Source organism: Plectropomus leopardus, chromosome 7 (assembly GCF_008729295.1).
Source record: "Plectropomus leopardus isolate mb chromosome 7, YSFRI_Pleo_2.0, whole genome shotgun sequence".
Lineage (NCBI taxonomy): Eukaryota > Metazoa > Chordata > Actinopteri > Perciformes > Serranidae > Plectropomus > Plectropomus leopardus.
The window spans coordinates 7,262,668-7,285,849 of NC_056469.1; the positions used below are offsets into that span (position 1 = coordinate 7,262,668).

Sequence of the window (23,182 nt, forward strand, 5' to 3'; positions counted from 1 at the left end):
TGAATTATTAATCATATTCCTATGATTATTGTTATTGTTGTTGTTGCTGTGCATCTCTCTCTCTCTCCCTCTCTCTGTATTTTGTCATATGGATTGTCTATACTGTAATCTTGTTATGTTGGTCTGTTCTGTACACATGGCATCTACTGACCATCTGTCCGTCCTGGAAGAGGGATTCCTCCCCAGTTGCCCTTCCATTAAAGGATTTCCTGGGGGGAGTTTTTCCTTATCTGCAGTGAGAATCATAGGAGGGTGTGGTATGTTGTAAAGCGCCTCTGAGGTAAATTGTGATTTATGATATTGAGCTATAAAAATAAAAAATAATTGAACTGAATTGACTTGAGTTTAACTGTTTGTTTTATGATGGTCCATCCACCTTTTGTTCACCTTTCACCTGTAGATGCCAACAGCCAAGACCACAGCTTGAGAATTTCTGCCTTAACACAGCTGACATAATAAAATACACTTATTTAATATTATTTTTGAATGTGTTGTGTAGATCAAGTGCAAAAAAATGTCTTTTGGCACACTTTAGGTTTAGTTAGTTGCCTTTTTTTAACAGCAGAAAGATTTTTTCTCTAATTTATATTAAACAGACTTAATAATGTATTATCAGTTCAGTGAAGCTTGGTAACAAATACGAGTCCTCAGCTCTAGCCTTTAAAAATAGAATAAAAGTTCTCAGTTGAGATTTTCACCCACATGGAGTAACATTTAGCTAAAGTGTAAAGATTTAATCTCTAATTTGCTTGTTATATGTTAACATGGCACAGCATAAAAGAGGACCCACTCGGTATGTAGATATAAACAACTCCTATTTTCAGGTCATTATAAAGACATGAAAATATAGTTATGGATATTATATACCACTTCTGCCAATAAATTAAGTGCCTCTACATCCTGCACAGTGGACCTTTTAAAGCATGTGGAAAAAAATGTTTTTACCAGGACAATCTTTAAGTGCCTTTATTACCTAAAAATGAATAAATATTTAATAAATCCATAATACGAGTGAAAAAAGTTTTGGCAGGTGATTTTTTTCAATAAAATTTTACCAACCACTAGTAAAATTAAAAGTAAAAGTATTCAGATTTTATTTCAGGTGTTTTTACTTTCTTTATTTACTCTAAATACTAGGTACATGTTGTTTGTTGGCCAGGTATGCACCTGTACTGTCAATTTTGTGTGTGTGTGTGTGTGTGGGACATTTGTACACCAGTACAACTTTTGTGTTGTACTGGGTAAAAATAAAATAAAATAAACTTAAAACAAACAAACAATGAGCCCAGTATACTGCAGAGGCACCTGGCTGCAGCATGGCGTACTTCATAGATACAATGCTTTTATTTTGAAAGTTCGGGCCGGAAGCGGTGCTCTTCATCATGGCGGTTTGACGTTTACTTAGAGTACTAGCCAGCAAGGTCGAGCAGTAGCACTGCCACTTGACATTTTGGATAACGTTACCTCAGCCATGGCATGCCACCGCATGTCAAAAGCGTGGTTCAGCTGCTAACGTGCGGTGAATATGCGGAAGGTTCATGGAGTCAGCACCGTCCGCACAGCAGCGTCAGCGGGGCTAATGAGCCGTCTACAGAGTGCTACAGAGTAACGTTTTAGCCTTACCTTACGGAGAGCTTAGCTAGCAGACAGGAGCCGACCAGTTTATTCACGGTGTAAACATGAGTTCCGCTCCAAACCACGGTCCCGTTAGCGTGACAGACACGGTGTCCAGCAAACCCGCTTCTGCTGTCTCTTTAGTTGGACATGTCCAGCAAGTATTCAGCCATGTGAAGATAGAAAACCTTGTCGCTGGTCTTAGTGGGGGGGTGGTGTCAACACTGGCGCTTCACCCTCTGGATCTGGTCAAAATCAGGTTTGCAGGTACAGTATGCTGACTTCTGTTTTTGTAAAAGGAATTGAAATGACAACGGTGCTATGCTGCCACAGCTTGATTTCCTTTTAGATATTGTTTATGTTTCATTTTAAATTTGAATGACATGGCTTAACAAAAGTTTTTTTTTTTGTCGTTTCAATGTAGTAAGTGATGGATTGGAGTTAAGACCTAAGTACAGGGGCATATTTCACTGTATGAAGAGCGTCTGGCAGCAGGAGGGACTCAGAGGACTCTACCAAGGAGTGACACCCAACCTCTGGGGTGCGGGAGCATCTTGGGGTCTCTACTTCTTTTTGTACGTTGGCTATAAACTGGTTCATCATGTCCGCATTATGTCATTTCTCATGAATCGCTCTGATCTTTAAAATGATCTGTAACACATCTTCTCCCCTTACAGCTACAATGCAATCAAAGGGTACACAAAGGAGGGCCGTCAAACTGAACTGAGTGCCACAGAGCACCTGGTGTCTGCAGCCAAAGCAGGTTAGTCCTATGTGTGTGTGTTAACACTGTCGTCCTGAAGACACACTCTCACAATCAGCACACAGTCAACAACTCCAGCCAGATGATACTGCTCTGAGCTGACCATAGCTGACAGGAGGCAGGAACAAATTAGTACACAGCCCTGCTGTTCAGTTTCTCATGGGGTCACATGGATCTGCTTCCTGTTGGCCAAATTGAGTTAGGGGCTGCAAATTAAACTTCTCAATAGAAGATCTAACAGACCTGCCTTAAACTGCATGAAAATAATTTAATTTTCTCAGACACTCAGTCATATTTTTATCAGGAATACCTGACGAGGGCAGGATAGGAGCCACTTTTGCCTCAAAAACAGCCTGAACTATTTGATGCATTATTCAGCAGTATGCAAGAATAGTTTAATGAGGTGCTCTGTTAGGAAATGTCTCTGCAGTGGATGACACTGGAGTAAGCTATATCACTGTTTGTGCATGTCCTAAAATGTCTTAAATTGGGGGGTTTTTTTTGTTTGTTTTTTTTAAATAAATGTTAATCTAAACTTGCATTTATGAGGTTTTAACTGCCACATTTTACCAAATATAATTTAACTTTTAATTTCTCTTTACCAGAATTAGTCATATTATGTGAAATTCCACATTTCCGATGTTACAAATCTTTACTTAACCTAATACTGTCGTTTTACTTTGTACTTGCACTTGGCAAAATGTATGTAAACCTAAATCAGTTTAATAACCATATTCTTACAAAAACCCTACCTCTGCACAAGAATACATACAAGCTCCATTTCTCAGTTTTTTTTAGTGGGATCATCACCAAAACTTCTGATAAATCATTATTTTGTTCATATTAAACAATATGCATACTTGTGGCCTTCCTATTGGCTTGAATTGCTTTTGTCTTCTGTTTCATGGATTGGATGTTTGGCACCCTTAACCACAGCTGAACGTATTGTTTATCATCCCATACTCTGTGAACTTTAGTCACTGTGTTCTGCAAAAACAGCAGGGTAATTTTGTCTGGCAGAAACCACCACATCATAATCAGCTTTACTTAAAATCATGCCTCTCTCGCTTTTGTTGAGAACCACTCGTTCCCATCTTGCAGGGCTCCGGTTTTCAGTTGCAGGCACATACAGTAAAACAATGCACTGTTTAAAGAGCTGGCTGTGTGTTTAAACAATTGTGTATTTAACCACTAATTGTTCTTCAGCCTGTTCTTCAAATGTTGTCAGCCTCATTCTAACAGCACCCACTTGTCCTCACCTAGGCATCCTGACGCTCACCCTAACCAACCCAATCTGGGTGACCAAGACCCGGCTGGTGCTCCAGTACAATGCTGACCCAACCAGTAAACAGTACAAGGGGATGGTAGATGCTCTGGTCAAGATCTATCGCCATGAGGGCGTGCCAGGACTATACAAGGTGAAACATCAGTGAATTTTTGTATTTTTATGTAAAACAGCAAAACACAAGACAATTATTTAACCTACCGACAGGTCTGCTGTTTGTAGAGGAATTATCAGACACAGAAAAAGTTGTTCTTTATCCTACTAGGCTGAAATCAAGTGTGGTATTGGTTCATTAATCACCACTAGAGGGCATCAATAGCCTATATTAGCTGGAGTGGATAACTTGTAAGCCATTAATAATGGTAACAGCCAGAAATTGTGCTCAATGTAAGTTCTGTGAGCTTGGCAGGATAATTGCTACCACATAACAAAGTGAAAATATGACAGAAAGCTCTTTTAGATAGGCAGGGAGCTACAGACATAATGCAGAAGGTTTTAAAGCATACTGTGGGTATGTTTGTGTCATGAAAGACATGTACTTGTCACAGGGTTATGTTCCTGGTCTTTTTGGCACATCCCACGGAGCGCTGCAGTTCATGGCCTATGAAGAGCTCAAGAGAGACTACAACAAATACAAGAAAGTGCCTTCAGATTCGAAGCTGGTGAGTCATTAACCCCACGAGCCACAAACTGTCTGGAAACATGCTCAGTGTTTAATAAAAGGCAGCAATGAAGCCTGTAGCTTTGAAGTTTAATAAGAGTTAGCCCACAGTGGGTAACTAGCAGTTGAAGAAGTGACTCATCAGTTTTCCAACTCTGCCCTGCTAACTTCTCTCTCCATGTGTTTATCTGTGTAAACAGAGTGCGTTGGAATACATCACAATGGCAGCTTTATCCAAAATATTTGCTGTGGCCACAACATACCCATATCAGGTGGTTCGAGCTCGCCTGCAAGACCAGCATAATAGATACAATGGAGTAATTGATGTCATCAGACGGACGTGGAGGTATGATACTGATCCACTCACAAAGGGGCCGCACATGCATTCCTACTCTCTAAATTTGGCTGATAAGTAATGCTTTTTTTTCTCTCTCTGCAGGAACGAAGGCGCCATCGGTTTCTACAAAGGCATCGTCCCCAATTTGATTCGTGTGACTCCTGCCTGCTGCATCACCTTTGTAGTTTATGAGAATGTGTCTCGCTACCTTATGGGAAAAAATGAATGAGGTTTGGTGTCGACAGCTGCAAAGACTCTGAGCTCACACTGACACTACCACACAGAGAGAAATGCATCAGACTGAAGCCAGCTCTCGGCCTAGCATACATGTGAATGTGCTGTGAAAAGCATTCATTTGCACTGAAAATGAATGAAAAAGTTGCCAAACTGAGCAATAGTTGAAAGACTTTGACTTTTGGGGGAAAGTACGTCTTACGAGCCAAAGGACATGCTGCTGTGATGTTAGTCTTTTTTTTACAATGCATAAGTTGACATTTTTATCAATGGAGTTTGATAAATATTTCATCATAGTTCTGTTTACATTTATTGTTTTCTGGCACCGGAAAGGGATACTGGATGAAACATGAAAAGCTGATTATTAACAGCATATTTGAGATCTTCTCAGGGTCCCGGTTGCACATGTGTGTAATATTAGTTTGTCTATTTTAAATTATTCTTTTCTGTAAACAGACAATAGCAGTGGAAATGATTTTTTTGTTTCAAACACACCAGTACATTTATCCCACATTTCATTAGTTTGCTGGCAGCAAATTGTATCTGCATTGCATACTATTTTATTATAAAATTCATCTGTGCTTTTTCTGCATTGTCATGTTTGATACTTTAATTACATTAAATGTATGAATTTGTGGCTACATTAAATTAAGCACAGGGTATTTTCAGCTCCCAAACATGAGCAGTAAAAAAGGTTGAGTTCACTTCTTTAAAAAAAGATGACTTTATTAACAGCAACAATGAACAGAAACATGTCACATGAGTACAGTTTAAATATTGTCAATGTCTGTTAAATGGTTACTGTGTATACTAACAGCACCCATAAGCAGAAAAGCTACAGTACAAAGTTGATTTCTGGTATACAAAATCACACAGTACAGTTGTTTATAGGCCTGTCAACTGCTATAGCATTTAAACAAAATAAAAATAAGAAAAACACACATTCAAGTTACCATCAGTGATGCAGTGATGCCTCCGCAAACTGTACCTGATTATTTTGGAGGGCCAGATAACATACTGTCATACTACCATGACTGGTCCCTCCATTTCATGTAACTTTTCTAATTTTTATTTGGGCAGTTCCTCAATGATAATCCTGGATACTGAATTCCACCCTGTAGATGCGTCACCTCTGGGATAGTCAGCACAGGTCCCCACCCACACAGCCACATCCACCAACCCTGCTTTGATACCCTCACACAGCCCTTCAACTGGGGAGGAAAAAAGAAGAGAAAGCAAATGAATTTCAGGGAACACCCAAACTGTCTCCGGATTTTTAATTGTTTGGTTTTCCAGTACAGTGATAAATTCTCCAAATTGGAGGAGTGTAACTTTATTGTTCGGATTGTTTTCAAGGCTTTCCAGCATCCACAGCAACTAAATAACCACTTAATGGAGCAGTGTGAAGGATATATTGGCATTCAGTGGCAAGGTTGCAGATTGCAACAAATCGTACGATTGCCTTTGGGTGATGTAAAAACGTAAAAGGCCCTCTCAATTTTTTGCATTGTTCACTCTGGCTTAACAGATGTATAATAACTAGAATCACAGGGGATTTTTTCACTGGAATACTGCAAATGGCCATATAAATTGGAAGCAAGGCTGAGCTGCTTTCCTAAGGGAGAATTAGTGTTTCTTAGGATAGTGACGGAATGGCCTACCTTACTCTGCTCGTGATTGACTTACGTCATATGACATTTTTACCCCAACACTAACCAATCCTTTAAATGTCTAAACCCTGAACAATCCAACCAATGAAGGCAAAAAGTAGTAGCCAATCACAGGTTGAGTAGGGCGGGTCATTCCTTCACTGTCCTTGTATGCACAAATTTGCTTCCTGGGGACCTTAGTGCAGTACGGGGAACTCTGTGGAAGAGGGCCTGCTCTCTCTGTAGATATGAAGGGTTCACAGTTCTTAGTTTCAAAGGATTGTACACCAAGGAAAGCATAGCTGTAAATAGCTCACCTGTTTTGGAAATAAACATATATGGTGTTTTGCAGAGAGTTCGTCAAGAACATCAATACCACTCTCGTATCTGTCGTATATAACTCTCAGCAAACAAATAAATATGCGTATTTCCCAAAATGTTGCTCTGTTGCTTGTGTTTTATTGGTTAAGGTTAATTGCGCAACAAAGCCTATGTCTTAGTCATACCTGAGGATGTTCTGTGGATGTTGATGGTCGAGTTGAGCTCAGGACTTCCTTGGTCTAAGTAGATGATGGACTCGATGGGCAGGGGTCCTGTGCACTCTGCTCCATTAAAGGTGAAGTACCACCTCTGGCAGCACGCGTTTTTACACTTGAGTCTGAGGGAACCACTGAAGAGGACTCTGAGGGCGCTGTCTGAACGCATCTTGGTGAATGTACAGTCCTGCAACACAGTGCATAGAGAAAATTTGACACATTTATGCATTGCAGTGTACCATTTGTGAATTTGTGAAAAGATTCAAACGCACAGCCACAATATTTAGGAATACTCACAGCTACTTTACCCAGATCAATCCCATAATTCAGAGAGTTCCAGGCACACTGCTTGTAGTTGGGCCTCCACGGCTCCTCGAAGATCTCATTGACGCACTCTCCTTTCTCACCTTTGAGTCCATCACGGCCAGGGATACCCGGCGTTCCCGGGATGCCGTTGGTTCCAGGGTTACCCTCTCTGCCAGGGGTGCCTGCTGGCCCCTGCATGCAACTGCCATACTGGAAAAACAAGGAAAAGAGGAAGTTGACTATGAAAAGAAGCCCTGCAACAACATCAGCAGAGCCTATTGTTATCTAACTTCCTGTTTCGGATTTTCTTTTTTCTCCCTGGAGGATAAGTCCCTGTTTGGACTGCATGCACTGCAGACACCTAAATGCAGCCATTCATCCAACCATCACACTCAAGGAGCCAGATTATACCTCATTTACCAGTCATATAAACAAATACACCGCCATAGGGCTGCAATAAGTGTAAAAACAGATGGGATCCAAACCAAGGCAAAGCAATAGAACCTGCAACCACGAGGCCATGAAGCAAGTGAGTGACAGATTGTGTGTTAATGAGGAACTGAAGGCTTGGAGACAGCTGAAATTAGAAGGTGTTTGGCGGCACATCTATCAGCATGATTCATTGTCCAGCTGAATCTCCTGCTATGTTTAAACAGATGCCGCATCTTACTCAAGCTGACTCAAACACACACAGAGACACACAGAGACAGGGGAGCTTGCCAAAACTACCCTACCACATACAGAGATAGACACAATGAAGATCCAAATAGCTCTGCATAAAATGTTCTTCAAAGCGACCTTATGACCAGCAGATTATAGTGTGTAGGTTAGCTGTTAAGGCTTTTTTTAGTTAGAGTTGGGTTTTAATTTTGGTTATGTGATTTGTAAGTGTCATAGTCATTTCTTCAGTCAGGACAGACATAAATGGACACGTAGAAGTGTGTCCTTGCCCTTGAGCAAACACCAAAGGGATTTTGGTCTGGGCTTTTGTTGGGTCATTGCTGCCCTTTTGCTCAGCGTGCAGCTGTGGAGCAGTTTTAGGGGCAGATGGCCAAAAGGCATAACAGCGAAAAAAAAAAAAAAGTCCCAAGCAGGAGAGGAGAACAAAGAGCTTTGCTTTTACTCCACTTTCAACATCTTGTCTCAACTCAAGTCCCTGGGGTGAAGTAGAAATTTCAGATGACCTGAATCTGGAAAATTCTTAAATATGGGGAGAAATACAGTATGTCAGCTGCTGTGAAGCAGATGAGTCTGTTATAGCCATTAAGTGGCTAGCAGAAGTAACCTGGAGATGTGAGGTCTGACATCATCTTTATGGCAAACTGGGAAGTCTGTGATGAAACCAGTAGATTGTGGTTTGGTATGCACGTGCTGTCATAGATCTGGAATTTGTCCTCAAGGAGAAGGGGGCTCCTTGGTTAATGGGGTGGCAAAATGTAGAAATACAGAGTCTGTTTGGTTGATATTCAGCGAGGAAATGTCTAGGTATTTTATTGAGGGTTGGAGTTTTGGAGACATTTCAAAGCAGACTAATGAATGGAACCTCTGTCCACTTTGCTACACAGCTGACTTTAATATTAGCCTCCAGTCTGCTGTAGTGGTGCTGCCTGCCTGCAGGAATTACACTCCAGCTCTTCTGAATATTAGTAGCACAGAGCCCATTACTGGAACTGAAGCATAAAGGCTGCATTTGCCCCCAAAGTGCTGAGGAATCAGAAGTATTTCATGCATTAGTCAACACGGAAACAAGGACTGAAGCTCTCCTGGAGCATGCACAACGAAAAATGCTTGGCTTTAAGACTTTTTAAATTCACAGGATCTTGGGAGGATGCAATAAGGAATTTTATTATTACCAAATAAGCAGATCTTCCTTCTCCAGAGTGTCTAGTGCAGTTGGGCTTTTCTGCATCATTTCCAGAGCACTAAATACAGATGGTAACATAAAATGCTATTCAGTATCCCTCCACTGTGGTCTCATTTGTGGTCTATGACTTTGGAGGATAATGAAGAGTAGTTCTGCAGTTCTTAAAGTGGGGTATGCAGACTTGTGGGAGTCCCTGAGGGTCGTCCACAGAGTCCCAGCATAAATAAACACCAGTTTCACTTTCATTTGACTCCCCAGAGATTGAGGATAGAAATGTGTGTCCTCTCTGTTCCTTCCCACTCTACCTACAGCATGGAGAGTTATGTAATTCTAGACAAAGACAGCCTAAGATTGGTGTTGATGTGCACTGGGTGCTTTGGACTGGACTCAGATATATCAAAATACACATATCAGCCTAAAAATATCAGTCAAAATTTTACCCAAAAGCAAACTTTATCACTTCATATAAATTGCTAAGTAAGACAGATAGATAACAAAGAGAAACAGACAGTATGAGCCAAACCCCTACTTCCTGTTAGAGTTTTTTTTTTTTTTTTGTCCATTCAGTCTGCTGGACAGCAGCCAGGTCTGGAATAATAGAGAACCAGCTGACCACACAAAAAGCTATAAAAAAGCAGCTAAAACATGCTAGGAACAGGTAATTTTGGAGACCATAATGCCAAAGTGGTGACCACAATAATTGCACTGTAAGCATACATGTGGATCATATGGATTAATCAGCATTTAATTTTTTATTATTATTATTCTTTTTTTTAATCTTTTGGGGATACCAGTTGTTTAAACAGACTTCTGGCATGCCAAAAGAAAAAGCAGTCCCAGGATGAGTTTTGGACAGGATGAACAGAACATGCAAAGAGCCCCATCAATGTTAATAGATGCATTAAAAATACAACAAAATGCGCGGAATACAACAAAGTCATTTGAGTATAATCAGTATCATTTCATGAACCCATTTTTAAATGATTTTCACCATGGGGAACGACAAAATCTGTCCAAAATGCATAAATCTCGCCACTTAATCTACTTGTGATCGTGGCGGCCGCGTGGTTATTTGAACTAATCTCTCTTACCTTGTCAGCGTCAGGATCCTTTCGGTATCCTCTATTTCTCACCTTTTCCACGCCATACAGCGGCAAAGCCAAGCAGACAAGCAGCAGCAAGCGGGAGATGAGAGGAGACATCATGCAAGAGACAGCGGACCAACTGTGCGCGCTCTCTGAGAGACTTGAAGCGACAGTTTGACTCCAACTCCAGACAGTTTTTAGGAGGGCAGGACAAGGAGGAAGGAGCCAGTCAACTTGCAGAAACATTTTCTAAGGAAAAGAAAACCTCAAGAGAATCCCTTTTATATTCACGTGGGGCTGTTTAAGTGTGCCAGTGTACAAAATAATGGCTTTATGTTGTCACATTTTGTTCTTTTTGTTCTTTTTGGCAGCGCAGGACCTAGCATATTCGGCGTCCTGGGCAAGCTTCCCCCGAGCCCCCCCCCCCATTTTAATTTTTAATTTTTACTGATTGTTACTGGCTCTGGATGGCTTTTGCCTTTTCATTTTTTGCTGTAATGCTCTCCATACACACTCCTCCCCACCATTTCCTCGATGTTTGATCTTAAAACTTGCAACTCTTATTTTAATATATGTGTTTTTATATTTTTGGGTTTTATCTGTTGTTTTTCTACTTGCTGTTTTTAATCACCTTTTACATGCTTCTTTTATAATGTTTTAAATGTGTTTCTTTTCCCTCTGTTGTTGTATTTCAATGTTCTGTGTGAAGCACCTTGAATTGCCTTGTTGCTGAAATGTGCTATACAAATAAACTTGCCTTGCCTTGCCTTGCCTAAAAAAAAAAAAGATTTTTCTCATTGTTTTGGTTGGGGAGGCAATTTTTTACTTTCTTCACTTCCATTTCTCTTCTCGTCGCCTGAGCTGAACCACCAATCAGAGTGATTTCATTCACCAAGGGGCTCCGCACTGTCAATTCAACATAATGAATCGGTGGGAAAAAAGCACAAGCACCGAGGACCTATGGTGGCCTGACACCAACATTGACCATCGGCTGACTGTCGGCTTGGTCCGTCAAGGCCATTAAAGTATAAATAAATGGCAGTTAATGACTCACACAAATACTTTTTTTCAATTTTATTTTATTAAAATGAAATTGGATTGATACAAAATTCAGCTGACAGGATAGGCTACATTATAAAAAACAAAATACCAATAATAATTAAATGGCTCACAAAAACTGTGTAGAGCATTTCTTAGACTATACTAAGTCTAGGTACATGGTAAGCAAGACCCCCATCCACATGCCACAATGAGAATATACAGAAATGGACTGACAAGATTTCCCTTTTCATTAGTGTTGTTGAATTGTCTTGTGACGCACAAATATTAAAAGGCAAAAACCTCAAGGGAAAAATCAATCCCTTACACAGCAAAAGAGGCATTTCAGCATCACAGATTTTCAAATAAATCACGCAAGTGGTTCTGGAAGTACTTGAAGGAGAAATATATGGTCTGTGACCATAGGTTATAAATAATCCCCTAACTAAGCCCAAATTCTTTTTTTAGTCGTGACTTTTCATACTTAATTATTAGTGGTTTGTGCTTCTAATGACAAATAGTGCAAAACCTGTTTAATTGTTTTCCTCAATTTGATTCAAATCATATGAATTCCCACCCAGGCCAAGAACACAGGTACACCACACATGCAAAACATCTGGATTTTCTTTGATGTCCTTTGAAGATCAGGAACTACTCAAAGAAAGGCACATTATTGTAAAAAAACTATAAAGCTATACTTTATCCAAATTCACAGGGCACCTCTTTGAAGACACATCTGCACAATAAGTGTTTGTACAATGGAAACATAAGAACACAAAACGAGTGAAAGTAAAGTTTTTGAAATAAAAACTTGAAAATCACAAATTCTTTGTCTAAAAATAAACTATATCAAGTTTATGCATGTGCCTTTTTTCAAAGGCGCAATAAAAAAAGCACACTGTGTATTGTAAGATAAGGCTTGAGACAAATCATCTTTCTGGGAGGAAAAATACCACATTCAAAAAACTTTTAACCGCAGGAAGACTTTGTTTAAGTTAAATGTTTGGCAATATCATGACCTCTCTTGACATATCTCTCAGTGTAGTGACTAGTCCAGTGAAAGACTTCATAAAATATTTACATAAATATTGCATTTGTTTGCTAGTATGCATTCTATACCACTGAGCTACCAATCTACGAAACAGTAGACCTAAAGTTTCTAAGGCATGCTATAACATTAAATGACCATTGGCTGCTGTATTGGTGGATCAAAGCTGTGCTGCTGCAACATTCAGGTACATAGCATATGGCCAAAAGTTCAGTAAAGCTGAAAGACACAGTCTTCACCCACACTAAACGATCCACCGCCTTTAAACTGTCTGATTAAACCCACAGATTCTGGTCCAAACATACCACATTTGATTTGGTAAGTTACATTTTTGTTTGCAATGAACAATCACTGACTACAATGTAAAAAAAAAATACAATCATAATCTGATGTCCACGCTTATATGATGTGTGATACAAATGGGTAAGATACTTCAAACAGTATCAAGTGCGACTGCTGTCCATCCTTGAATCTGCTCAGAAACATTTGGAGGGAGGTCAGATGTCTCAGCAGGTGCTGTCCTTTGTGTCCTTGCTCTCCTCAGGCACCTGGTGCACCAGCTTGTGGGTGGAGTCCTGGATGTTGCTGCTGTGTGATAGGTTTAAAGCTGGATGCTGCGGCCCACTGGGGACATGCCTGGTGTCTGACAGCTCGCTCCTCGGCGTCATCCTAATAGCATCCAGGACATAAGGGAGATTATCAGTGGTCATTACTAGTACAGATATAGCTGCATATGATGAGAAAACATAAGAGGAATAAGCTGTCTAAACAGTTCAAATGTAACAGAAATGTCTATTATATCAACACTTGGAATACTGAAATGAGTTGAAATGCTACGTCAGTGCTTTTCAGAAACAAAGACACAACATTTAACACTTTTGGCAACGGTGTTTCACATCTGTCTCACTTACCTGCCATCTGGGACTCTGTGCATGCTCTCTGATCGGCTGCTGATCTTACAGGAGCTCCCCCCTTTGCTACGTCTTTCCCCCACTTCTCTCTCCCTCTCTCTCTCCCCCCTCCTGGAGCTTCGGCTGGAGGTGCCTCTGTCCAGGTGCTCCCTGGCTGACGCCTCAGACAGAGAGCCGTGCACATGGGGCTCATGATTTCCCAGCGCAGAGGTTCCTTGATGGGTTGTGGTGGCAGCGCTGGAGGCATTAGTGGGTACCACACCAGTGCTCGTGCCCATGGACTTAGAGATGACCTTGAGCTTGTGGGAACTTGGCTTGTAGTGCTTCTTCTTGTGCTGGACGCGGCTGTTGTGCTTGAGGAAGAACTCGCAGGACTCCTGGAGCACCCGGCGGCTCTCACTGATGGGACTGTGGGTCAGAGAGCATGAATGTTTAGTGAAACTACATATTTATTTCTCACGGAGACTGAATTTGAACATGTTTGATGAGAAACATGGTCTTACTCTCTCTTGCGGGTCCTGTTGAAGAAGTACGCCCACTCGGAGCAGGTTTTCTTACTGCTCACCCAGAACACTGCAGATATTCCAACCACCAACGTCATTAAGTATTTTACCAGAAAAAGGGAGAGGTCTGGGCGGTCGTGCTCTGTTGTCTGGAACAAAGAGACATACATAAAACCATAATAGAATCCTTGTGATTTGTGGGCGTAAAATAAAAAAAACAATTTCTGACTCAAGACAAAATCGAGCTTTTGAACTTTTAGGCCTGAGAACTGAGCTTGTATGTTTTCCTTAAAAGTATGCTTTGTACATGTTTTCTGAAAAAAGAAAATCCTCTCTCCTGCTCATTGTCAAACTGTGCGATATAACACAAAAGCTGAGAGAAGGCAGAAATCTCTACCTAATCTCTAAACAAACATCCAGCAACTAACACCAAAACAATCGAGACTGATATATAGCATTAAAAGTAAGAGGAAGAACATGTATTTTTGATTTGGGGATGAACTGTCCCTTTAAATGTTTTTTAACCACTGACTGCGATCTCACTTTTTAATTTAAATATTTGGCTTTTCTAGTAATTTGCGCACACACCACACACTAACATTATCCTTGTGCTCCCTTTTAGTTAACCATAATAAACCCCAGACCTTCGGTCAACAGCATCAAACAAAAAGTGGAAAAAAACTGACATGACAGTCAGCTGGAATGCCTTTTCAGGTGTGTCCTTGTGCCTGAACTTGTTCAGAGCAATCACACATTGTAACATTTAAATAAGCCATAGCTACCTTGTAGGAGCAGGGGATGCTGTACTCTTGACAGCGGTCGTTGATCCAGGTATTCTCCCAGGTGTTGCGGTGGCTCAGCTCGTAGGTGTAGCAGGCTAACAGGGTGACCAGCGGGACCAGGTAGAGGCAGCTGAACACGCCGATGCGGATCATGAACTTCTTCAGCTTCTCTTGGTTGCGCTCGTCGTGCTGGATGACCTGCCGGACGTGGTTGAGAGAAACGATGCCCGCCAGGATGAGGAAGAGGCCGATTATGACGCCCACACACAGAGGAGCCAGGACAAAGTAGCGCAGAGCGTCCAGGTCGTACAGCCCCACAAAGCAAACTCCGCTGATGTTGTCCCCTTCGACCTTGTTTAGGGCCAGCAGCATGACAGTTAGGGCCCCCGGGATCCCCCAGGCAGCAGAGTGGAACCACACCTAAACACAAAGGACAGGTGGATCAAAATTTTCAACAATTTGTGTTATGACATTTACATTTCTTTGCTGTGCTCTCTTGCTATTTGCTACTAACACATGACCGTAAATTCTTTAAAAAAAAAAAACAAAAACAAAAAAAAAACATACTGCTTTTTTTTCTATGGCCTCACAGCTCCACTTGGGTCCAGCTGCCAGGAACCAGGTGATGGTGAGTATGACCCACCAGACGATACCAGCGATGGAGAAGAAATAGAGCAGCATAAAAAGCAGAGTGCAGCCTTTACTCTGAGAGCCCAGCACCACGGTATCCACACCAGAGGGATGAGCTGCTTTGGTACAGGCTGCGTTGTTCCCCAGCAGGAAACCGATGAAGTATATGAGCGAAACAAAGCTGTAACACACTGCATAGAAAATTATGGGACGCTCTGGGTAGCGAAAACGTTTGACGTCGATGAGGAAAGTGAGGAAGGTAAAGAGTGTTGCGCCCAAGCAGATGATGGAGCACACGCCGATGAAGTTCTTTGCAAAGTCAATGTCGTGGGGTTTGAAGTACATGTTGGAGCAAGGCGGAGCACAGTCCTGGGCGCCCAGGAACGATGATCCATGGCCCGGTTTGGTTTTAAGCTGCAGCGGGCACCAGAAGCCAAGGTCCCTCTTAGCTGGTGAGGAGCTCATTGGGGTGGTTGCAGGAAGTTCCGACCTATCAACAAGGCTACATGGGTCCAATCTAGTTGAAAAAAAAAAACCCCAAATCATTTACTGGTCTGAACTAGAACCACTGGTGTTGCTGTTTGACTGTTGAGTTTGTTTTCTTACTTGTCACACTGTAGCTCAGGAGGCCAGGTGATACCAAAGATTCGGATATTCTCCTCGCAGCCCGACAGAACAGCCTCGCACTCCTCTCTGCACGGACGGATCACCGTGTTCTCCTCGGTGCATGGTGGGATAAATGCTTGGCACAAGAAGTGATGGACGATTGGAGAACAGTTGAGTTTTGTCAGGGGCATGAACGGCTGAAGATGGAAAAGACAAGTTGAAAAAAACTGAAAAAACTGAAGTTTTTATGTGAAAATAAATTTGCCAAGTGTGTTCTCAGCAAGTACAAATACACACTGTGAGTTTGAGCACCTCCATCACACACAAAAAAGCTTACACACTTTAAAAATCTTTTGAGAGAAATGTGATCATTTAAGGTGGACAGTGGTCATCTGTAATATAACAAAAATGTCTCTGAAGATGAAAGCCACAGCTGGAAAACAGGCAAAAAAAGCATTTTGACCTTTCCCCACTGATGACTATTTTCATTATAAAAATATGTGTATCTTCTGTACTACACTGAACCAAAAGGCACAACAGGCCACAAAATTTAAAAGCTCTCCTGTGCTATTAAACTTTATAGAAAATATATAGAATATTAGAAAATAAAACTTGCATGTCCGTTTATTAGGAGTGTTTCAATTAGTTCCACCACGGCTTCATTTAAACATTCAAAGCACTCTCGACCTTGCCTCATTTTAAAGGGTCTTAAACTGAAATATTTAGGAACCACTGCTCTACATACAAGTATTAACTTCATTTTGTTGATCTGTAGTGATCTACAGCATCACACAAAGGGGCCCATTCACTGGCTGGGACCCATATTCTTCCGTTTCAACATGCTGGTCAAGAGCTTGAGGACGGAGAGTTGGGGGGGTGTGGTATAGGTGGCAGGAAATGACTGCCCAGACGTTTGGAAATACACAACGACGGGCCAGGAGGGCTGGAATGCAAAGAGCTGTTGATAGGTTAGGCTGCTGCTGAGCCACAGTATTAGTGCGTCTGCAGCACAAAATGTGTGGATTTCTGAGTGTCGTGCACGGCTTACACTGAAGACTTCACTCCCCTTACACAAGTCCAGATCATGTCCATGCTGATGTTTCTAAATCCCTGGATTTTGAGTAAGTGTGTACTGTTTTATTGCATCTAACACCCAGAATACTTTGTTCACTCACCTCGTGGACGTCTTAAGAGTAGTCTGGACTCTTTGTTTGAGCCTCATCAACCATTATCAGACCGAAATGCACAGACAGACTTCCGTCAGTCTATAATGCTAATATTTGTACACAAAACACACACATACACTCCAACACAGCCCACTATTCAATGTTTCCTCTGCTCTTTTTTCCCTGAAATCCAGCCTGGCAGTAGGCCCATGTCTCTGGGGTCTAGGTTCACCCTCTCTGACAGTAGGCGTCCTTGTTTCTCTCCTGTGGAGATCCTGGACTCCTTCTCAATGAGCTCCCCATTGCAAAACAATCTGACCTTTATTTTCTGTATGGCAGAGTTACTGTTAAAACTGCCCTCGTTTCAGAAACCTTCAACCAGGATCAGCAGTACAAGTCGAGCTGATTTGCTCTTAAAGGCAAAATCCTCTGAAGAGAATTTCGTAGCAAAGTACTTCAAGGATTAAATGATTCTGAAAAAAAGAAAAAGGCCCAGAAAATCACTTTTCAAACTTTCCCTCGAACTTTTAAGACCCTCAGTGTTCACTGTCCGTTACAGTACGTCAATTAGTCTTTCCATTCTCTTTGTATTCTCAGACTTGAAACTTTTCTATTTCAAAAGCTGGCAAACGCTGGTGGAATCTGGGACCAAGGGCGGAAAAAGGTTAACCCTCCTCCGGAAAATCCTACTGATAGGCTGGACTGAGCCCATACCGAGCAGAAGTCTGCTTGATTACAGCGTCAGGGCTTTGTGATAAATCACCGCGTGCTTTCAAAGAGAGCTATGTTTAGTATGTAATGTTGAATGTAGGCCAAAGAGTGTAAGCCTGTCACCTGGGAGACAGTAGCGCAGAGGTAAGACTGTGTGCGGGGGGGAAGTGAGTGAGTGATTAACAGAGAGAGAATACTCATTGTGGTATGCAGGATAGGCTTTGTGTGAGACTGGGTGTGTCCATCCCCCTTCCTCCAGAAATCAAAGGCCCCTCACAACAAAGTCGATGAAGTTGCCCGTGGCCAAGGTTGCTGTGAAATAAGAAGCCCATACCTTTGCCAGATGCAACACAAAGGAGTCCTTCAACAGATCAGTGTTCACACTCAACACTCTGACACCAAATGTGTGTAACCAAACCCTGTCCTTCAGGAATGCCAGGACACTGGATGACACTATACAAAAACTGAGTCCACTGCTGAGGAGACACACAAGACGACTCAGGGTCTAAAGTCATGTTAGAAAAACACGGCCAGTGACTGAAGTTGATATTTAGACTGCCCCCACATTTTGTCTTAGAAAATACTAATTATAATGGCACTGCTGTTAGTATGTTTATCTATGAATTCAAAAGAGGTTAAAATCCACGTCTCTGGAAACCTTGTCTGAAGTTCAAGTCTCTGGGCGGGTGTTCCCTGAGGCGAACTGTGACTGACATTTGAGTGCCGGTTTTGCTGGGAAATGGCTGTCAACTTTCATGCTGCACTACTGACTGAAGCAAGGCATAGCCCTTCAAAGGCTACATATGATTATTCCACTCGCAATGTGGAAACTTGAAAGCTGGGCTGACTAGCTTTATGACTAGCAAGCTTGGCTAAATAGTGTTTCTTTTTCATATATGTTATTTCCACACCTGTGTCACTGGCAGCTCCTCCTAGTGGTTTCCCACAAAACTAAATATTACTATGACAAACCTACACCATATTGCAACTTTCTTGATTTGTAAAACTATATTTTGAATGGACAACTTGATATATGTATTTCATGACTCAATTCAAACAGCACCAAAACATTATTTGTCTGTCTGCGTAGACTACTGAACATTTTTTCCCCCAAAATAAGGTCCCATGAAGGACAACGGGACTTTGCTGCTCTATACAGAGCAGGTTGTTGAGTTAGTTTGTTGTATCTATTTCAGTGATCCACTTGAATAGACTAAAAATGAACACACTCATACCCATGTGGTAAAAATATTTTACAAAAAGTAAAATACCTGGTAATGTGCAATTCTGCATTGCACAAATTCAACTGAAACTTTTGCTGTAAACAGTGTCTCTTCAGACAAATGATGTCTTCACTTCAGGGATAATCCTTCTCGTTATATTGTGAGACGACTTCAACTGCAGGGAAAAGTGTTCTTAATGACTCTCTGACCTAAATGTATGTAAGCCCTTCACTGTAACTACTCCCATGTACAGCAGGCTGTTACCATAAATACTGCTTTTCTTCTTTCTTAACCTACTTGTCTTAATATCCAGTTCCAGTGAGAAAACACATTTTCCACAGAAATCCCCAACTACACTTCAATGTTTCTATGATGTATAGTTTTTTTAAACCCATTATTTATGACAACTGACAGTTCAGCGTGCCGACTCATAGTTATCATGTTCACAACAATGCAATTTTAACAGTTTATTTACTCGATATTGCTCTATAATAACCAGGCATGATTTGTAGATAAACTGTGGCTGGTAAATTGTGTGCGCCTGTTGATGACCATTACAAAGTGGTAATTATGGTTCAATCAATATGCGCCTCTGAAGGCTGACGGACACTGACATTTATAGACTGGAGACACTAACAGCACCAATAATTGCACTAATCATAGCAATTATTTTCAGATGATATTCATTGCCATTAAATGTGACCTGAATAACAATGTTATTTACAAGCAGAGGAAGCTTCTTTTGCACCACAGGTCAATATAATTACAACTTTCTCTAGAAACCAAGGCTGATGAGATTGTTTAAGGTGGGTCTGCAGCTGTGAAAGCCCTTAACACAAACTTTCCCCCTTGAACCACTTAAATGTTGGAAAAAGAAACTTCTTCCAAGCTGTGCGACAGAATACATATCATATAACTATATGTATCTATATATATATATACATACACATGACACGACATACTGGGTTTTTAAGAAAAATCAAAACCAAACAATACATAAAATATGTGTAAATTATAAATGTAACTGCATATTTGGGGAAGAATAAAAACATAAATTGTATTGGCAAAGAGTATGACTGACTGACTAATACCCAACAAGGCCAATATAGCGCATCAACAAACCAGACTCACCTCCATATTACTGGCTGCGATATCTTGGTCGTAGTGCTCCATCATGTTGGGAAAGAAGGTCATGTTGTAGGGCACCTCCGAGCACCGATGCACTTTGATGGGCTCGCAGGTAAACAGGCTGTGGGCACTGCAGCTTCCCACCCATACCAGAGCCAGGCACGCCCACAGTGGTCCTGGCATCGGCATTGCGACAGCTGACTGGGATGGAGTGTGAGTGTGTTTTTTGTGTGTAAACTAGAACAGGTTTCGTCTTGGCACAGTGGGAGAATATCTTGGCCCAACAGTTGAATTCCAATGGCTCACACTGTCATCCACATTTCGCTTTTCCTGGGGTCATCTCAGTGGAGCTGATGGGCGTAGCAGCAGGTAAAACTCTCCCATCATTGGTCAGCATGTGCCTTTGGGTCACAGATAGGAATCCCACATCCCTGAAAATCAGAAAATCAAGTTGTTTTTTTTTTTTTATTGAAATAGGTTCAAACTTCCAGCTACACAGCAACTAAAACTTATATCTCTAGAGCCTCTCTAGAAGATCTGTCTTCAGGAACCTCAGCTGAAAAGATTCTTTGGAAGTGGTTGTTACTGTATTATTGAGTTGCAGAGCAGAGACGGACTGAAGCCCTTTAATCAAAGCAGTCTGTCATACAACCTCTTATTGTGCGAACATCCAAAGAGTTAAATTAAGCATGAAATTTAAATAAGCATTTTTCTGGGCACCACTACAGCTCCCTTGATGTCCTCTGGCTCCAGTTTGGGGCAGTTTTATCAGTCGGATGGAATTAAGTGAACAAAAATCCAGTCAATCCCCATGTTCACTTTAAGTGCATACATTTACACTGGGTGGGGAATGCTGTGGATCTAGGCTAATTCAGTAGAATGAGTCTCAGCTTGTTGAAGCACATTAAACTTCACATTAAAGTGTCACTGTTTCACAGATACACACGTGAATGATAAAATAGGAATCTTGAAAGCCTGACAAAAAAAGAATGCTGTTCAAGTGAATACAAGAGCAAAGTATCAGCAGGTTTAGGATCTCATGGGGATCCATGTTAGACTAATTTAGGATATTCGTTTAGGCTATATCCTGTGTACTTACAGGTGTGCACGTGTGTTATAACAAGTAGGTGGTATTTGAAATTTGGTTTAATATGAAGACGTGGTCTTTCAATAATAAAGAGATATGTTGTTTATGTGTGTGCTTAAATTCCTGATTGTTATCATATGCTGATATTATCACTGGCGGTTGGAGTTTATCTAATAAAACCACACCACTGTTTATATGTTATATTACTAATCTTCAACAATGTTCATAGTGCAGATTACAAGTTAGGCCTGCAGGTTAACATTCCCAAATAATATTGGGATCAGGCGAAATCGTTGTGGTTGGTTATTAGCATAAACTTTTCGGTTAGCATATTAGCAATGATTAAAGAGACAATAAAAGTTAGCAAAGCAAACATTTGTCACGTTCCACTATCAACGACACTACAGTGTACCAACCACACACGTGCGGGTTAGTAAACAGCATAAATAAGTTAATATCACCTCTTTGGGACTTAGCATGTGCCAGACGCTAAGTCATTTAAATCAGTCTATCGCGTGTAGGAAAGCCGTTTTCCCGTAAATTAGACGCCAGAGGCGGCGAGAGAGTACAGTAAACATCCCTGCCGCTGTCGCTGCCACGGGACGGGGGCCGAAACCAACTTCGGAACAAGAAAGTTCAAAAAGAATGAGGGTAAAACACGAAAAACAAGCACTTACCCCCAACTGCCCAGGAGTTGGTGTAACAGCTGACTACACAGATGCTAGTTGGAGCATTTCTGTGGGGGATTTTAGTAACGTGTTCCCAGCGACAGGCTCCAGCAGAGTCCCTCCGTCTTTTCTTGTCCGGCTGCTGTGAAGTGAAGCTGCCTTCAAGTGCGGTAGGAAAACACTAATTCTGAAACAAAATAAACATTAAACGAGATATATTGGGTTAAAAACGCGTATATTACCTACGGGTACCTGTCTGGAAGTAATTTGCATTTTGGAAAGTTAATTAAAGGTTAAGATTAAACGCTCATGTTAAAATTGAGATGAAATAACGACAGCATTTGAACGCCGCATGTGTGCAGATGGCTTCAGATAAATGATGGGACTTTGCAAGATCAAACATAAGGGAAAGTACAAAGAAACTTAAATTTGTTCAAATAAAACAAGTCACAGTCGTTTAATATCAGATTTTCGACAGAAAGGTCAACGTTTTTTTATTATCAAACTTGCATTAACTTTTTAATTTAGCTTTGTGCAATCCATATCAACAGGAGGTGCTGCAGCTTTATTACTAAGTAATGAAACAGTAATTTGGTAAAGATGTTGTAGTTTTCACAAATACCGCTAGATGGAAGTCACAGATTTATCAACTAGGACTACAGCCCAGTGATATATCAAAACAGTATTCAGCTAAGGGACTGTTCGTTATTTACAAGGAGGGAAGGGATGGTGCAAAATGGGGATGGCACTTTCACTATTTGTTAAGCACTGGGGAGGAAATTTGACACAGGTTTTGACATTTTTGATTTGACACAGGGGAGGGACATTCAACTTAAAAAGGTTTATAATAAATATCCTCAGACCACCAAAAACCCCAAGTGGATATGAAAATTATGTTGTCTTTAAAAAACCTTCAAAATCACACAGTTTGGGGTATCATAGCTGGAAATGATAAAATATGGTTGAGGAGAGGGTCGTGCATTTTTCCCCAGAGAAACATTTGTAATATTTGTATTTGTATATCTCTCTCTCTCTCTAGAGAGAGAGAGAGAGAGATTTGTGTGTGTGCGTATTTATTTATTAGTTGACTTTTTTTGGTGGGCGGGGCTTAGCTGGAGGCAAAAAAAAAAGAAAAGAAAAAAATCTCAACTGAGGTGAACTAGCACTAGCTAGTAAGTTTTGCTTTCTAAGGCGGAAATCCAATTTAACCTTAAGAGGAGCGTTTTATTTGAAACTTTGACAGGAAACTCGGAAATTCCACCTTCCCATTTAAATTAAAATGCACTATACGGTTTTGGTTTAGGTTTTGGAGGAAACCACCATTAGTCAATAACATGCTAAGCTAGC

General features: G+C 41.1%; 3 protein-coding genes across 5 annotated transcripts; 1 reads left to right on the forward strand and 2 right to left on the reverse strand.

Annotated features, from left to right (window-relative positions):
* Positions 1 to 1,423: 1,423 nt before the first annotated feature.
* LOC121945651 (mitochondrial folate transporter/carrier-like) lies at positions 1,424 to 5,480 on the forward strand. The gene is made up of 7 exons (XM_042489946.1): positions 1,424 to 1,881; positions 2,039 to 2,189; positions 2,292 to 2,377; positions 3,641 to 3,795; positions 4,211 to 4,324; positions 4,524 to 4,669; positions 4,763 to 5,480. Exons 1-7 carry the CDS (start codon positions 1,680 to 1,682, stop codon positions 4,887 to 4,889), a joined length of 981 nt encoding a protein of 326 aa, XP_042345880.1. The 5' UTR covers positions 1,424 to 1,679; the 3' UTR covers positions 4,890 to 5,480.
* Positions 5,481 to 5,605: 125 nt separating this feature from the next.
* LOC121945652 (collagen triple helix repeat-containing protein 1-like) lies at positions 5,606 to 10,572 on the reverse strand. 3 transcript variants are annotated; one of them, XM_042489947.1, is made up of 5 exons: positions 10,341 to 10,572; positions 9,239 to 9,307; positions 7,377 to 7,595; positions 7,050 to 7,266; positions 5,606 to 6,105 (listed from the first exon to the last, which is right to left on the reverse strand). In XM_042489947.1, exons 1-5 carry the CDS (start codon positions 10,452 to 10,454, stop codon positions 5,963 to 5,965), a joined length of 762 nt encoding a protein of 253 aa, XP_042345881.1. In that variant the 5' UTR covers positions 10,455 to 10,572; the 3' UTR covers positions 5,606 to 5,962. The 3 variants fall into 3 exon arrangements, with proteins under 3 accessions (XP_042345881.1, XP_042345884.1, XP_042345882.1); XM_042489950.1 differs by lacking the exon at positions 9,239 to 9,307 and having other exon boundaries at positions 10,383 to 10,572; XM_042489948.1 differs by lacking the exon at positions 9,239 to 9,307.
* A 917-nt stretch (positions 10,573 to 11,489) lies between these two features.
* LOC121945959 (frizzled-6-like) lies at positions 11,490 to 21,966 on the reverse strand. Its single transcript, XM_042490346.1, has 8 exons — positions 21,845 to 21,966; positions 20,084 to 20,511; positions 15,853 to 16,049; positions 15,184 to 15,763; positions 14,617 to 15,036; positions 13,835 to 13,983; positions 13,332 to 13,739; positions 11,490 to 13,089 (listed from the first exon to the last, which is right to left on the reverse strand). Exons 2-8 carry the CDS (start codon positions 20,267 to 20,269, stop codon positions 12,927 to 12,929), a joined length of 2,103 nt encoding a protein of 700 aa, XP_042346280.1. The 5' UTR covers positions 20,270 to 20,511; positions 21,845 to 21,966; the 3' UTR covers positions 11,490 to 12,926.
* Positions 21,967 to 23,182: the final 1,216 nt, after the last annotated feature.